At 46.3% G+C, this 17,573-nt stretch overlaps 1 protein-coding gene across 2 annotated transcripts in view; it reads left to right on the top strand.

The window, feature by feature from the left end:
• The window catches only part of GRK5 (G protein-coupled receptor kinase 5), a 252,048-nt gene that overhangs the window by 154,311 nt on the left and 80,164 nt on the right, over nt 1-17,573 (top strand). For both annotated transcript variants that reach the window (XM_075935365.2, XM_075935364.2), the window contains exon 3: nt 464-576. In XM_075935365.2, the coding sequence (XP_075791480.1) occupies nt 464-576 (113 nt within the window). The remainder of the gene's footprint in view (nt 1-463; nt 577-17,573) is intronic.

Raw genomic sequence — 17,573 nt, 5'->3', positions numbered from 1 at the left:
CTATTGCAAGTTCCCATTAATTCCAAACTTTGATGCAATTATGTGTGCAAAATCATTTTCTCAAGGCTTCTGGTAACTCTCTTTATGTATTGTTTTCCTTTCTCTCTCCCCCATAATAGAAACCAACATAGGAATTGCCTTCTGAGTCTATATAAATCCAGAAGTGAAAGGCCCAAAATTGTCATCTTGTCATGCTTGAATGGCATTAGTGGGACTTTTTATCTGCACTAGAACTGTAGAATGGAGCTCATACTTGCCTAGTGGGTCCATTATATTTGGCTTTGATTTTCCAAGGTGGGATTATATTTTGAAGTCCTTGGCTTTGATTTTCCAAGGTGGGATTATATTTTGAAGTCCTTATACTGTGCTCACTTGTTATGTTTTAAAATTCTAGCCAGCCCAAAACACATAAAGAGGATCTTCAGGTTTTTACACTTTTGTTTTCTTCTTTTATTGCCTCTAGAGAGAGATTATTACAGTTTGTGCGACAAGCAGCCAATCGGAAGGCTTCTCTTTCGGCAGTTCTGTGAAACTCGACCAGAGCTTGAGTGTTGCATTAGGTTCCTTGACTCAGTGGTAAGTTAATTCTTCTGATATTTGCAGTGCTTTATTGCACTCTGTTCCTTGGTAATGAACTTAAGCACGTCACTGTAGGAGTACAAAAAATAAACCATTGTTTCCAGGGAGTAACATTCTCTGCATGAGCACAAAGACATGAGTCTTTCACATATTAGGCTTCTGCAGAATATTCTGTTTGTCACCATTAATATCTCTACCAGATCAATAGGCAAAAATATTTTGCTCCCTCTCCTGAAAATTCCTCTCCACCCACCCCGCACTGGTGGCTGAACCCATGCAATGTATTGCAAGGTCAGGATCTTATTAAACATCAACTCTTTCTTTGGATTGCTTACATCGATGGTAAACAGGATGGCAGTTGGTTCTAAGAGTAATGGGTTAGACCAGTGTTTCTCAACCTTGTTTTTATAAAGTAAAAATAAAATATAAGTACAGGCAGTCCTGGGTTACGTACAAGATAGGGACTGTAGGTTTGTTCTTAAGTTGAATCTGTATGTAAGTAGGAACTGGCGTCCAGATTCAGCCGCTGCTGAAACTGACCAGCGGCTGACTACAGGAAGCCCAAGGCAGAGTTGCTCTGCCCCGGGCTTCCTGGAATCAGCCGCTGATCAGTTTCAACAGGCTGAATCTGGACGCCAGTTCCGACTTACATACAAATTCAACTTAAGAACCCCAGGCGTCCCCAAGTCAGCTGCTGATGAAACTGATCAGCGGCTGATTCCAGGAAGCCCGGAGCAGAGCAACTCTGCCTCGGGCTTCCTGTAGTCAGCGCTGGTCAGTTTCAGCAGCGGCTGACTTGGGGACACCTGGGTCAGAGCAGCTGGGGTGCTGCTGGGTTGCTCCAGTAGCGCCGCTTCTCGGCGCTACTGGACCAACCCAGCAGCACCCCAGCTGCTCTGCCCCAGGCGTCCTGATTCAGCTGCTGCTGAAACTGACCAGCAGTGGCTGAATCAAGACGCCTGGGGCAGAGCAGCTGGGGTGCTGCCGGGTTGGTCCAGTAGCGCTCAGAGCGGCGCTGCAGGACCAACCTGCAGCACCCCAGCTGCTCTACCACAGGCGTCCGGAGAAAAACCTGGTCTGCTGGGGGGGGGGGGGGGGCGCAGCTAGTCCGCTCCCCCCCCCCCCCCAGCAGACCAGGGAGACGCGGGCGGGGGACCGAGACGCACCGTGGTCCCGCCGCCCGGGTCCTCCGCGGCTTTGCTCCGCGTCTCCCTGGTCTGCTGGTCTGCTGGAGACCAGGGAGATGGGGAGCAAAGCCTCGGAGGACGCCGGCAGGGGGACAGCTGCGGCGCGTCTGGGCTCTCCCGCTGCCTGCGTGCTCCGCGGCTTTGCTCAGCGTCTCCCTGCTCTGCTGGGGGGGACTCCCCCCCAGCAGACCAGGGAGACGCGGAGCAGCTTTTCTCGCCCTGGAGGACACGGGCGGCGGGACCGCGGCGCATCTGGGCGTCCCGCTGCTCCCGTCCTCCGGGGCGAGAAAAACCCCGTTCGTAACTGCGGATCCGACATAAGTCGGAGCCGCGTAACTCGGGGACTGCCTGTACTCACATTTTTCAGACACACAATAATGTTTCTACCCTAAGGGTACTTGTACCACTGATTGAGAAACACTGGGTTAGACTATCTTGCTGCCTTGCCTCTCTGACAAACAAATCAACTTTTAGCATTATACATTTCACAATTTCCGTATGCTGTGGAGGATGCTCACATTTTTAACTTTCAGATTGCTGAGTAGAGCCAAAAGGTTATTATTTTGTTTAAGAATATGTCCAAGATTGTACTGTTATGCTGTATATCTGTCATAGGAGGACAGTGACAGAGCTAAAATGATTATTTTTCAATGGAAAGCTTAGTTTATTTTACTTTTTTATATATACAGTATTTATATTATCTTTTAAAAATGTGTAAGCCACCTCAAATATTTTAGAGAGGCATGGTAAAACTAGGAAGGAACAATCAGTTTCACACATACAGAGTGGGAAGCGACTGTCTAGGAAGGAGTACGACAGAAAGGGATCTAGGGGTTATAGTGGACCACAAGCTGAATATGAGTCAGCAGTGTGATGCTGTTGCAAAACAAGCAAACATGATTCTGGGATGCATTAACAGGTGTGTTGTGAGCAAGACACAAGAAGCCATTCTTCCGCTCTACTCTGCGCTGGTTAGGCCTCAATTGGAGTATTGTGTCCAGTTCTGGGTACCGCATTTTAAGAAAGATGTGGAGAAATTGGAGAGGGTTCAGAGAAGAGCAACAAGAATGATTAAAGGTCTAGAGAACATGACCTATGAAGGAAGGCTGAAAGAACTGAGTGTGTTTAGTTTGGAAAAGAGAAGATTGAGGGGGGACATGATAGCAGTTTTCAGTTATCTAAAAGGGTGTTATAAGGAGGAGGGAGAAAACAAGAAGCAATGGGCTTAAGCTGCAGCAAGGGAGGTTTAGGTTGGACATTAGGAAAAAGTTCCTAACCGTCAGGGTAGTCAAACACTGGAATAAATTGCCCAGGGAGGTTGTGTAATCCCCATCTGTGGAGATATTTAAGAGTAGGTTAGATAAATGTCTATCAGGGATGGTCTAGACAGTATTTGGTCCTGCCATGAGGACAAGGGACTGGACTCGATGACCTCTCGAGGTCCCTTCCAGTCCTACTATTCTATGATTCCATTTTTTAAATGAAGGAATGAATGAATGAATGAATAGTGCCTAGCACTGAACATTCTGTTACACTTGCATCAAGTAGTTGTCAGAGAGTAGCCATGGAATAGATTCTGCAGAGCAGATAGCTTCCGTCTTGCTGGTAGTGCAACTATGTAGCCAAATGTATGTCTAAAGCTACCTTCGTTAGCTAATGCCCACAGGTGGCTGCTAGAAAACCAGAAGCTTTGTCACGGAATGACTCTCTTCATCCACCATTGAAACACAAGCTATCATTGAAGTAGATTTTAGCTACTACACCACAGTTTACTTCAAGAAGTAAGGACAGAAGTGCACAGTGATTTTTGTTTGACTGAAGAAAGTGCCTTCAGTGGTCCATTTAAAATGTGTGGAAATTATTTTTTACCTTTTTTTGTGTGTTTTCCATTTGAAAGAAAAAAGGAAGTTTCCAAAATTCAGAGAGGATACAAAATTTAGGGACTCAGGATACACTGCAGAGTTTTTCCGGAAAAACTACACTTACATCCACACTGCAATTGCATTCTTTTGACAGAAAGTTGAAAGAACGCAGGGGTTTTTCCGACAGTGGTAAACCTCTTTCTACGAGGAAGAAGCCTTTTTCCAAAAGAGCACTTTCAGAAAAAGGCGTGTGTGGATGGGGAAGAGGGATTTTTTTTTAAAAGAATAAGCCTCCAGGAAAAAGCACAGGTTCCCTGGTGGCCACTCCATCAACAACAATCAGAACTTAAATGCGAGATAGTGTTTAATGAATGTGGATGCTATCTTTCAAAAAAGCACATCGCTTTTTCATTGTGCTTTTGCTGTGTAGATGCTCTCTTTGGAAGGACGTTTTTCCAGAAGATCTCTTCTGAAAAAGCTTCTTCTGAAAGAAAACTGCAGTCTAGATATAGCCTCAGTGTTCCACTATTATCTATTTTTAAGAGGCTTGGAAGGATTAAATTGTTATTGGTAAATGTCAATTTAACCATACACACAGAAACCAATGAAAAAAATATTTCCATCGATGATAGTTACAGGTGGGTAAAGTAAGAAATTTGCTGCTAGAGAGTTTGATTTAAGAAAGTTTATTTTCTTTGTATATTTTGACACGTGATGTTGATTAATTGTATTTTAATGGTTAAGAAGCTTTAACTTTTAAAAAATCTGTTTAATGTCATTAAATAATTATTGTCTGATTCCCCTCTCCATCGTTTGTGACACCTGGAAAATTAAAATTGATAAAAATATAAAAAGATGCTTAAAATAAGCATGGATGTTATCTGTCAGAATTATTTTAAAAACTCAAATTCTCTGTTTATAATATTTATATTCCAATAATGCCTAGGAATCTCAGAGATCAAGGTACCATTCTGCCAGTACTAGACAGACACATCGTAAGAGAATGTCTCAACCCTGAAGAGCTTCCAAAGCAGGGTGAAAGGATTATTATTATCCCCACAAAGGTGTATATCATCTTGTCACAAAACGCAATCAGGTTTACAATATGAAACCGTAACCTTTCTTTACACAAAGTACGGGGAGTATTCCTGAAGGCACTCTTCAAGTTTAGGGCAACACACTGCCTCGTCTTCCTGCACTCCTTAGTCAGAGATCCTAGCAGCCACTCACGGAGCAAAACCAGCCAGCAGGGCCGACAGACTCCCTGGGCCTCTGGGCAAGGTGAGGAGGAGCAGCTCTGTGCCCCATGAAGGGGCAGGGTCTTGGGAAGAAGGGGCGGGTTTGGGGCTGGCCTCCACCAGGAAGCCCTTAGTGCCACCTGGAGCACGCTGTGTGGGGCTCCAGCCACCACTGCTGCTGCTGTAGCAGTGACGGTGGTCAGGGGCCCCAGGCCCTTTGGGATCACTGGGCTTTAGAGCAGTTGCCTCCTTTGTCCCTCCATCGCTGGGCCTGAAACCAGCTATGGTATTTCAGTAGCCTCCTGGCTGTGGTGCTGTGGCCACATTGCAATAAAACACCTTCAGCTGACTCGGGTTCACGGGGCTCAGGCTGCGGGCCTGTACAACTGCAAGGGTAGATGTCTGGACTGGGTGGAGCGTGGGCCCTGGGACCCTTCCCCACCAAGGAGTCCCAGAGTCTGGTCTCCAGCCCAGGCTTAGGCCACTACTCTGCCATTTTACAGCCCCCTGGACCCGAGCTAGCTGACACAGACCAACCCCGGGTGTTCTGTTGCAGTGTAGACATACCCTGAGACAACAATGTTGTGATGGGATGAGAAGCAGCTGGCCTCATTAAAGGTTGTGTCTAAAAGCTCCAAACCCCAGTGATACCTGACAAATGTGCCAGGACTGCTCTGTGGGGAGGGCCTTGACCAACACCCTTGGCTTGTTGCTCTGGCTCTTCATGAACTGGGCTTGTTTAGTTTGGAAAAAAGAAGATTAAGGGGGGACATGATAGCGGTTTTCAAATATCTAAAAGGGTGTCACAAGGAGGAAGGAGAAAATTTGTTCCTCTTGGTTTCTGAGGACAGGACAAGGAGTAATGGGCTTAAAGTGCAGCAAGGGAGGTTTAGATTGGACATTAGGAAAAAATTCCTAACTGTCAGGGTGGTCAAATATTGGAATAAATTGCCAAGGGAGGTGGTGGAATCTCCCTCTCTGGAGATATTTAAGAACAGGTTAGATAGACATCTGTCAGGGATGGTGTAGACGGAGCTTGGTCCTGCCTTGAGGGCGGGGGGCTGGACTCGATGATCTCTCGAGGTTCCTTCCAGTCCTATGATTTTATGATTCTTGTCCTGTGTCCTGTTACAATTACAACAATTAAGGCGTAGCCCATAGCCATTACATTGAACGGTTGCTACTGAATATGACCCCTAGTCAGACTGTGTGTTGTGGGTCTTGGAAGACAAACCAATTCCTAGGTTAAGCAGATGAGGATCATAATAAGACCAATTTTTTTACTTTAGAGCCCTGTTCTAAGACCACCAGAAATGTGAACCATCCATGTTAGAGAGAAGCACAGCCTTCTGGTTGAGCTGTGAATTCGTTACTCTGTCTAAAGCAGGAAATAGAACAAAACGTTTTTACTTCATGCCATATAAAAATGAGAAATAATTAAAGATACTTAGCTCTTCATTGGAGAATATCAGAGCACTCTGCAGGATGGTGAGTATTATTATCCCTGTTCTACAGGGAGAGAAACAGAAGCACAGAGAGGTTTAGTGACTTGCCCAAGGTTGCACAGCAAATCAGTAGCACAGCCCAGAATATACTTATGTCTCCTGCCTTGCCATCCTCTTTTTTAACCATCAAATAAACTGTTGCCAAAAACAGGCAACAGGAAATGGGGTGGGGTGTGTGTGGGGGGGTGCAATTTACAAGCACAGGAAACTGGAACCTGAGGAATTCAGTCAAAATCTTTTTTCCACATGCAAGTCAGACTCAATTTAGAGAGAACTTTTTCACTCCTCTGATTTCCATTATAAGGAGTATCGACCTGCATTAAATATTGAAAAAACAATCCTTCAGCCATAACAAGGACCTAGCCTGATTTCCTAGGGAGACCAGTTATATGGCATATTAGATATTTGCTTGCATTTTTAAAGTATTCATTTTTTATAATAAAGCAAGTTCCACAATCACTAAAGTTAGCACAGGAAACATTTTTCTGGCTGATACAGTTGTTGGGTTGTTACAGTGAGAGTGTGACAAGAGAGGCTGAGAAGGTAAAAAGCACAGGCTTGATCCCCTGCCGCCTTGCACTCTTCAGAGTCATTTACATCTCTGCCAAGCGAGTGCTGCGCCGGCTGAATTGCAATAGTAGCATTATGCTCTCACTTTGCGCATGTATAACTGACTACACGAGGAGGATGGCAATGGAGAATCAGGCCCTATATTTTGAAATAATTTTGTCTGTGTTGTCAGTGCTGAGCCTGATCCAAAGCCCTGGGAAGTCAGTTGGGGCAAGTTGTGAGGGCGTGCATGGAGACCAGTTGTAATGGCGTGCATGGACACCAATTGTAAGGGCGTGCATGGAGAGGCAGACATGAGTGATGGTGATAAGAACACAGGTTGAGTCTATTGAAAAACATAGGTTGAGTCTATGCGCAAAGTGAGAACATGATGCTACTATTGCGATTCAGCAGCATTTTAGGACTTTTCAAACACACTCAGCATTTGGCTTAACTCTTCTCCCATTGAAACCCGGTCACAACACCTCTTGTCTCCAGTGAGGGAAAGATAAGAAAATCCCACCCTGCAAAACCTAGAATTCTTGAAATTCACAACTTGTTGGATTTAGGATTGAATAGAGATTAAATGTAAATACTTGTCTCCTTTGTACCCGGTGTTCTCTCTGCCAGATAATGTGTTTACATTTAACTATGAATACCCAGGGTGGCTGACAGACTTGCCGAGTCCCTGAGCAAGATGGGGGTGGCTCTGGGCCCCTGGAAGGTGTGGGGCCTCAGGCGGAAGCAGAGATGCAGGGGCTAGCTACCCTCCCTCAGGCAATCCTTCAGGGACACCATGGCTGTGTCTACACTGCACCCCTTTTCCGGAAAAGGGATTCAGATTAGACACTTCGGAATTGCAAATCCGCGGGGGATTTAAATATCCCCCGCGGCATTTGCATTTACATGGCTGCCGCTTTTTCCGGCTTGGGGATAAGCCGGAGAAAAGCGCCAGTCTAGACGCGATTCTCCGGAAAATAAGCCCTTTTCCGGAGGATTTCTTATTCCTACTTTCAAGTAGGAATTCCTTTGAAAGTAGGAAAAAGAAATCCTCCGGAAAAGGGCTTATTTTCCGGAGAATCGCGTCTAGACTAGCGCTTTTCTCCGGCTTATCCCCGAGCCGGAAAAAAGTGGCAGCCATGTAAATGCAAATGCCGCGGGGGATATTTAAATCCCCCGCGGATTTGCAATTCCGACTCGTCTCATTAGCATCCCTTTTCCGGAAAGGGATGCCAATGTAGACGTAGCCCTGGTGTGCTGCTTAGGGCTCTGGTGGCAATTTAAAGGGCTTGCAGCTCCAGCCACTGCCATTTCCACAGTAGCCCTTTTAAATAGTCGGGCACTGGAGCAGCTGTCCTCTTTGCTCCTCCCCGCTGCCCATTGGCAGGCCTGTGTGTATATTTAACAGACATCTTGCCACCAGCCATTTTGGGAGAAGTGGTTGCTCTCACTGAAGTCAGTTGATGTGTGGATGCTTTGCACCCTTGAAAATAGAGCCATTTTCAAAGTGTTTAATTATGAAGTTCGGTCCCTAACATTAGCATTAGTCTTGCTTTAAAAATTGTCCGTGATGGAGAATCCACCTATGACCCTTGGCAAGTTGTTCCAGTGGTTAAGTTCCCTCTCTGTCACAAATGCACACCGTATTTCCAGTCTGAATTTGTCTAGCTTCCACTGCCAGCCATAGGATCAAAAAATTCATGGAGGATAGGTCCATGTAGTGGGTTGGAGTAGCCGACCACTAACCCCAAGGGGGAGGAGCAACTCCCTGAGCCTTGGTGAGCAGCACCTGGCACTAGCAACCCACCCAACGGGAAGCCAGGAGGCGGGGCCCAGGGATATAAAAGGCTGACCAGAGAGCCCAGTCAAGCCCCAGCGACCAAGGAAGGTGGAAGCTGGAAGCCTCTGCCACACTCCCAAGAGAGGAGCTGGACCCTGGGGAAGCTGAGGGCTGGCTGGGGCCACCGGGCCCATTACTGGAGGACTGCCTGAAGAGTTTGTTTACCTGGCTGGAGGACTCCGAACCACAGTGCCCAGATGACCTGCTCTGGACCCAGGAACAGCCCGAGGAGGGTAATGAAAGCAGCCCAGGGATAGCTGCCCCGTTTGCCAGAAGGTCAGCGCGTTGCAGTATGGATCCCCGCTGACCCAGCGGCCGACTGCTCGGCTGCTGCTAGGGCCCTGGGTTGGGACACAGTGGAATGGGTGGGCCTGTCCCCCCCCTGCAACTCCACTCTTGGGTGGCAGTCTCTCCTCTCGGCTGTTCCCGTGCAGCGGCCTGTATCAGCCAGACCCCTGCTTGAGCAAGGGGACTCAGCTGGGGTTGTTGCAAATGGGCCTTGAACTACTGCCCCACCCTGAACCACGGCTCGGACTTATAAAGTGCTTCCCTGCAGCCCCACCCTGAACTGGGGCTCAGATTTATAAACTGCCTCTCTGCAGTCCCGCCCTGAATCAGGGCTTGGTCACACAAACTGTTTTTCCTTCCACCCACCCAGAACCAGGGTCTGGGCCTTGTACCAGGGCCAGCCCGAGCCATTAGTGTGCCCCAGGCCCCGGGAGCATGGTGCCGCCCCCGGGAGCACAGCACATGCACTGCTCCGCCCCCGCCCCCACCTGATCCAGCAGCCCCGTGTGGTAGCCCGGTCAGCTCGTAGCTTGGGCCGGCTCTGCCTTGTACTAACTGTCTAGTTGTCAGTTGCCCCTCCCTGAAGTAAGGTCGGGCCTGAGAACGGTCCTTGGGGTATTTTGTCACCCTGCCCGGAACAAGGGCTGGCGCGGAAGGACTTTTTATTATAGACGTGTGTCAGGGGAGTGGGTTGGAGTGGCTGCCCACTGATCCCGAAGGGCAGAAGCACCTGCCTGAACCCCACTGGGCTTCAGTCCACCAATGGCTATTAGCCAGGATGGGTAGGAATGGTGTCCCTAGCCTCTGTTTGTCAGAAGCTGGGAATGAGCAACAGGAGAGGGATCACTTGATGATTCCCTGTTCTGTTCACTCCCTCTGGGGCACCTGGCAGTGACCACTGTCAGCAGACAGGGTACTGGGCTACACCGACCTTTGGTCTGACCCAGTATGGCCATTCTTATACTGTCACATTATGCCTTTCTCTGCTAAACTGAAGAGACCATTATTAAATATTTGTTCCCTGTGTAGATACTTACATATTGTCATCAATCATCCCGTAACCTTTTTATTAAACTAAATTGACCTTTTTGAGTCTATCCCTGTAAGGCAGGTTTTCTAATCCTTTACACAATCTTGTGTCTCTTCTCTGAGTCCTCTCCAATTCATTAACATCCTTCTTGAAGTGTGGGCCCCCGAATGGGATACGTTCTCCCAGCAGTGGTTATGCCAGAGTTAAGTTCCCAGAGGGGTCAATTCCAGCAAAAGGAGAGAAAAAAAAAGAATGGAGAGAGGGGAGTATAAGGGATTCTAAACATAGTGTCGTGCTAGAGCCCGTTGCTACAAGGGCTTCCGGAAAAGGCCAGTTTTGGCTCTGAACCAAAATTGGGGCCACAATTTTGTAACTAAACCGTTCTCAAGCAAGATAAACTACTGGAAAGTTTAAACCGGCCGCCAGGAATTTTAAATGTTTCCTAGCAGTGCATTGCATGAGGTTCAGATTGTGATGCCGTTATGTACTGGGGAACAGGTGTGCTGTTGGCTAGAGTGTGCAGGGATGTGTCAGTGTGTCCTGTCACACAGAAGAATTACAGCTGTGCTGCCAGGTGCCTCTCATAAAGGAAGGCCTGTGTGTGGAAAGAGATTAGATACTTTCTGTGAGCTATTTAGTGTGAAATAGGTGATCCTTAAAAAGAACAAAGCATATGTAGAGATGGCTTGCAAGTGACAGTGCCCTACCTTTGCACTAAAACTGGTGGTTTTAAAGTGCACAGGAACAGAAGGACGGTGCTGTGGGTGAAGAACTGGGCTAGCATTTGGGAGATCCCTGTGTGGCCACAGCCAAGTCCCTGAATTTCTCTGTGGCTATTTTCCCATCTGTGCAATGGGGATAGTAGGCCTTCCTTTCTACCATCCTCTGACTGTCCTGTCTGTTTATGGTGTAAGCTCTATGGGGCAGGATTGTTCCTGCTGTGTATGAGCAACACCTTCAGCAGCGGGGCCATGCTCTTGGCTAAGGAATATAAATCACAAGACTGTCTTTTCTTCCCCAGGCAGGAGGGACATGGGTCACTGTGTATGTGGGGACCCAAAGTGCCCCAACACTGCCAGACCTTTGGCAAGTGAATTGTGTAAACCGAACAGCGAGCCCAGAAGCAGCCTCGACAATCAGATGTCTTACCACACCTGTCCTGCGACCAGCTTTCCCTCTCACCTCATCCATCCCAAATCACATGTTCCCCCCACAACCCCCTGGACTGTCACAGCCAAGGAGCACAGTGCTCAGATAACACTGTCAACAGGCATGAATGCAAGATTGCTCAAATATGGTGGTCAGCTGGCAACAAAGGACCCCCGTTAGCCATCGGTCTTCTTAGCTTGCGCCATCAATACAGGCTTCTCCTCTCAGTGCAAGAGGAGAAGCCCAGCCTTGAATTGCAGGCATTCCCACACTCCTGCTGAAAAGTCATTATGCAGGTTGGACCTTCTTGATCTCACACCGTCGGGACCTGACTGGTCCCGAATGAGAGAATTTGCCAGACATGGGGAGGTCTCCTCCACTGGCCCCTGTACCCATCACCTGCTGCTGGCAGGCTGCCCAAGTAGGCAGTCTTTGGTCTTTGATAGACTTTCAGAGGTAGGCGTTGTACAAAATGAAAGTTATTAATACTGCAGCTGGTTATTAATACTGTGCCTGGTTTATGATTCAATTAAGTCTCTTGCAAACCCTTACAAGTTATTCCTAGGCTGCCTACCAGGCACTGTAGCATACTTATAGATATTCTAGCAAAGGAAGAAGGTCCTTAAAATAAGGAATAAGCTGTGCTAAAATAAGCTGATCAATATGTAGCTCACCTGTTAGCTGTATACATTTCCTGTTTTCAAGCTAGTGCCTGCAGAACTAGACTATGGTAACACAGTGCAGGATTTGAACACGAATACTTCATAATATAATATGCATATACAGTGGCTCTGATTTTCAGCGGATCTCTGCTGTGTCATGATTTCCTTTTGGACTGGTCTACTGCCCATTGTACTGCCCCTCTCAGTTCCTTCCCCTGCTTCCTCCACCCACTTTGCCTTGAAGAGTCCTAGCCATTTGGGGGCTTTTCAGTTTATACCATGAGCCACAGTGGGTCTGAGTGGAGGGAGCCATGAACAGACTGGCTGACTCAGGCCAAGAGAAATAGAAGTTCCAAATCTCTTCCCCCACCGAAGAGCAGAGATACGTTGTACTTGCTTACACTGTACTAACATAAAAGAGCATCCTGCAGAAATGTAAGGTTCGTGATTTAAGGACAGAGAACAGCTTTTTACTGCTGCTAGGTACTGGATCCCAACCCTGATGATGACCCATGTGGGGGATTTAAATGACTCTCCAGGTGACATTTAGTTTTAGTGTTTTTCTTCAGGCTAGGAAATTGCACACAGTAAAAACCTCAAGTTAAAAGACTATTTTTTAGATTGCAAAGGCAAGCACTCAAATGAGGAAATGCCAGAATAGGTTGCTCATGCACTAAGATACAGGGTGTGTCTACACAGTGCGCAATGGGTGTGATTTCTAAAGCACGCTAATGTGTTGTGCAGTAATTGGCCTGGGCTGACCCTGCTGAGCGCACCAAAAGTTCCCTGGTGGACTTTAATGAATGTTAAGCGCCCTAGGGGTCTTGGAGTGTGCACCATGTTGCAATTGTAACTAATAATACTATTCCTGTTAATTATGTACTTTGAGACTGTAACCAGTCTTTCTAGTGCTGAGGAACAAGGGAGGGGTCTTGTGGTTAAAGCACAAGATTGCGAGTCAGCAGACCTGAGTACTCATCCAGAATCCAGAACTAACTTTCAGGGACTTTGGGCCTCTCGTTTAATCCATGCTTCCTTTTGAAATAATCTGTGCAGAATATGCACAGGGCCCCTGGAGAGCTGAATAACATGCAAGTGACATTGGAGATAAAACTCATGATCTTCTTCCAAAAATCAAAAGCCAGTTTCTAGCGTTTGAGCTAAAGGAGAGTCTTGGCTAACACTTCTCGGTGTTGAGTTTTATAAGCTATTTCAGAACTTCAGTCTCATATCTGTCTGTCTGTCCCCTTCGACATACTATCTGAACATCTCCGAAGAACTTAAAATAGAAATAACTATGAAAATCTTTTTCATCGCTCCCAGCTGTGAGAGAAGTAGACTTAGTATAGAGTGTGTGTGTGTAACTTGCTGCAGGAAAGCTAGTCAAATAAATGAGTTTTGTATTTCGTTCTGTATGGGGTGAGGGCCACAGTCATTACTGTCTCTTGCTGGTGGGAATGCCACAGTGTATGTCTTGCTCCTGTTAAAGTTCTGTCTTCCTCCCTGCTTTGCCTACTAGTCAACAGATTTATTGTTGTGGTATCTGTAATGGGAAGTTGTGGTTACAAAAGGAGAGTCGTTCTCATGGCAGCTAAAAACCATCCCGAAGGGAACTTTGAATATCTGGACAGAGACTTTGAACTAGACTCTAGTTAGTCAGGAGCTAGTTAAGCAGGTAAAGCCCCGAGGTGGCATATTCACAACAGCCTGTGTTGCTAAATAGACAAGTTGCCACCAGAGAGAGCTTTCTGAAAGGGTGGGGTTGAGGGAGGTCTTCATTGCTAGCTCTCATAAATTGAAATAATCACACCACACAGAGAGAGAATCACAGCTGTTGGAGGAGGTTTGCTTTTGCCTTGAGGAGGGCAGTGTCTACCAGGGGTGAATGAGAGTTTTACGGAGCCCAGGGCAGCACAATTTCGTGGGGCCCCCCTTTGGACAAAAAATAGAAAAAAGGCGTCTCCCCTGTGCCCACTCCTCCAGTAGCCCCACTCTGATTGTGAGAGCTACCCCTTCTTATCCCCTCTCTAAAATCCTCCCTCTACACACCTGCCCTGCCTCTCTCCTCTGGTGCTGGTCCCTCCCCTGCAGGTGTCTGCCCTTCTGCTTCACCCCCAGAATCCCCTGGCACCTGCCCCTTCCCCCTGCACCCTCCTGGTGCCTCCCCCTTCCCTCACTGCCCCTTCGCCCATTGCCCTCTTTTTACCTGATGCCTACCCCCTCACCACCCTCTGCCCCCATTCCCCTCATGCCCCTGTGCCCTCACACATGCCTTGCTCCATCCCCACCTTCCTCATGCCCATCCCACCTTTCAAGCTTTCTCCCAGAACCTCTCCCTCCCCCCTTTAGCCCCCAATGCCCTTACCCTCTCCTCCCCCAGCATCATCCTGTTCCCCCTCCCATTGACACCTCCCCTCCTGCCCTTTTCCTCGTTGTCTCCACTTGGCCCCCTGGCATTTGTCTCTCATCCACGCTGTCCCTTGGTGCCTTCTCCTTTCTTCTCCTGACCTGTCCCCCTCCCCTCAGCACAAGCCCCTTCCTCTGCCATCCACGTTTTGCCTTCCAGTTTGCAGGATAGCCGAGACCCTGGCCCAGGCTCCAGACCATGTGCGGATCCGAGCTGTGCAATCTGGGCCACGTGGTTTTAAAGTCTCAGGCTGTGACGTCACGCCACGCCCAGGCATCTCCCCTCTCAGCTGTTGTGCGGCGTTTCAGCATGCTGCACATGCGCTCCCTCGGCCCCACATGGCCTGTACTGGCTGGTGCTGGGGAATTTAAACTGCGGGGCTGCGGTGCCCCATCACAATCCCCCTCCTCCTCCAGCAGCTGCCAGCTGGCCCTTCGGCGGACAGACCACTGGGAAATTCCCAGTATCCCACTGGGCCAGCCCGCCCCTGGCGCTGGCGCAGGGCCTATTGAAGCATGGGGCCCGGGGCAGCTGCCCCGCTCGCCCTGCCCTATATCTGCTGCTGGTGTCTACATCAGTGTTTCTTAAACTGTGTGCAACGAGGCTGTTGGAGGAGTTCTGCCTAGGACAACAGAGTTCAAAATGGCTCCTCCCTTAAAGAGGCAGGCGACCTTTTTTTTTTTTTCGTGTGTGCTCAATAACTCCCCCCACCCCTGGCCATTTTTTGTTTTTTGCACAATAACTTTTCCCCGCCCACCCTCCCATCCCCCCTTTTTTTTTGCTCAACAAAAAAAAAAATCCTTGGTGTTCCTCATAAAAAAAAATTATTGTTTGGTGTTCCTCGGTCTTAAAAAAGTTTAAGAAACACTGGTCTACATACACCCCCACAGATACATTACATAATCCCTTTTACTACGTTCACTACCGGTTTAGCCATAGAATCATAGAGCTGGAAGAGACCTCAGGAAGTCATCAAGTCTAGCCCCCTGCCCAAAGCAGGACCAATCCCAACTAAATCATGCCAGCCAAGGCTTTGTGAAGCCGAGACTTAAAAATCTCTAGGGATGGAGATTCCACCACCTCCCAAGGTAACACATTCCAGTACTTCACCACCCTCCTTAGGAAATAGTTTTTCCTAATATCCAACCTAGACCTCCCCCGCTGTAACTTGAATGTTGGATTGACTTTTTGTTCTGGAAAGTCCTTTTGATCATAAAACTGAAATCTTATACCCCAAGCAATGACAAATTAGTCAATGCGGAGCTGATCATGAGGCATTGTGAATTGATAGGAATCACATAGTACATGCTGCCATCAATCCATGGCTGGGGACAAACACTAACATCTTAAAAGAAATTGAAAATATATGTCACAGGGATCCGAGTTTGTGATCTGTTTCAGAAACTCAGGCTTCTTCAACCTGAAATTAATAACATCTCTGTTTAAGCCTGAAAACAAGACAACAACACATCCACCCAAGTCTAATTACATCCAGTAGAGAGCTGTTTTACTTGCCAGCCAATCAAAATATAGGATGCATATACTAAGATACTATCTGAATTCCCGATCTCTATTTTTTATTAAACAAATACCATAGTACTCAGACTATATGAACTATGTGACCGACATTTGATATGAAAGCAGTTCCACTAAAATCATTTAAAGGATCCATTTGCTAAATCTCTCATATGGCAAAATATTCAACATCCCAAAGCTGCCGAGGGAACAATGAATGATAATTATTAGATGATATGAGTTGTGCTGAACTGAGAGCTTAATTATGTTCCCAAATCCTTCCCCATTGAGACATTATCAATAAATTCTGGCTTTATGTTTGGCAGTCTTCTGCACAGAGAGTTAAATTTAAATACAAATATTTTCTCTTCTTAAAAGATATTTTATATTTAAATCTTTACATTAAAAATTCCCTAGCCTGTCTTTGAAGTTATCATAAACTGTGAGTGTCTAGATAAAATGCAACTTCTCTGACCTTTTAAAATGTTTTTGGTTGTTTGTTTTATCCTTCAGCACAGATACTAGGAGAAAAAAAATGCTCTTAAGATGCTATAAACACTCTGGAGTGTTCATGCTTTCAAGAGCTAAAATGACCTGTAGTCAGATACCATCTAAATGGACAGGAAATTGAATGAAGGATTTTTTTAAACCCTTGTATTAAGTTTTATGAGAACATAATCGGTTCATCCCCAGCATGGTTACTAAGAAGGAAGTACTGTACTTGTAGATTTGAACCATCAGTGTGTTTTTCATCAGTAGTACTGTTTTCTTTTATTTGTGGTCATTGTCATTTACCAAACTAAATCTGATCTTTGAACAACCTGCTATATAAATACGCAACCCTAAGCTTAAACTAGAGTGGCTCAATCAGCATTGGCTGGATATATGGATAATAGCATTATTATTACTTTTGTGGTTTTCATGTTGTTCATTGATCTGTTTAGCTAGAGTATTAATTACAGCCTTCCTTCTCGTGTAGTATTGTATCAAACAATGTATAGGCCCTAAAGTAGGCAACAGTTTGAAAGCTCGTTCCTCCAAGCGCCAATTCATACTGACTTACCATATGTTGTCTTTTACTTCCTCCTCGTTTATTATCTCAGACAGCTTGCATTGGACTAACTTATTTAATTGGTTTGGCAAGTGGGTCTAGGATCCTATTTTTAATATGAGCATTCATAAAAAAATGTTGGATTGACTTTTTGTTCTGGAAAGTCCTTTTGCTCATAAAACTGAAATCTTGTACCCCAGGCAGTGATAAATTAGAATGTCTCTAAGAATATGTCATTATCATTTAGTTATCTCACTTAGGGTTGCAGGCTATAAGTGTTTTTTCCTTGCCTTTTAATGACTTGCATTGCTGAAAAATATTAAGTAAAATGATGAATGTCTCAGTGATTCAAAAGTCATAGTTTGTGTCCTAATAACATTAATCCTAAAATTTACCATAAATTAGTGCTGGCACAATGTGTAGAATCACCCGAATAATATTTTAAAAATGCTGACAATGAGTATGCTCTCTCTTGTAATGCTCACTAGAAATCTAATACGATTCCAGTATGTATGAACATCTCTCTATCTACACTTAGTCCCTTTTATTTTTCTAAGCTCTGAAATATCCCAGGTTTTTGAGCTCTTCCTTTTTCAAAAGGTTGCCTCAAAAAGCACTAAAAGTGTTTGACAAAATCTCTGCAGAGGGGGAAGAAGTTGAGAAATGGGTGTTAAACTGAGAGAAAAAATTAAAATCCACAGGAGGGTCCAC

Source organism: Pelodiscus sinensis, chromosome 8, assembly GCF_052426305.1.
Source record: "Pelodiscus sinensis isolate ZL-2025 chromosome 8, ASM5242630v1, whole genome shotgun sequence".
Classification (NCBI taxonomy): domain Eukaryota; kingdom Metazoa; phylum Chordata; order Testudines; family Trionychidae; genus Pelodiscus; species Pelodiscus sinensis.
This window is presented reverse-complemented; position numbering and strand designations above follow the sequence as displayed.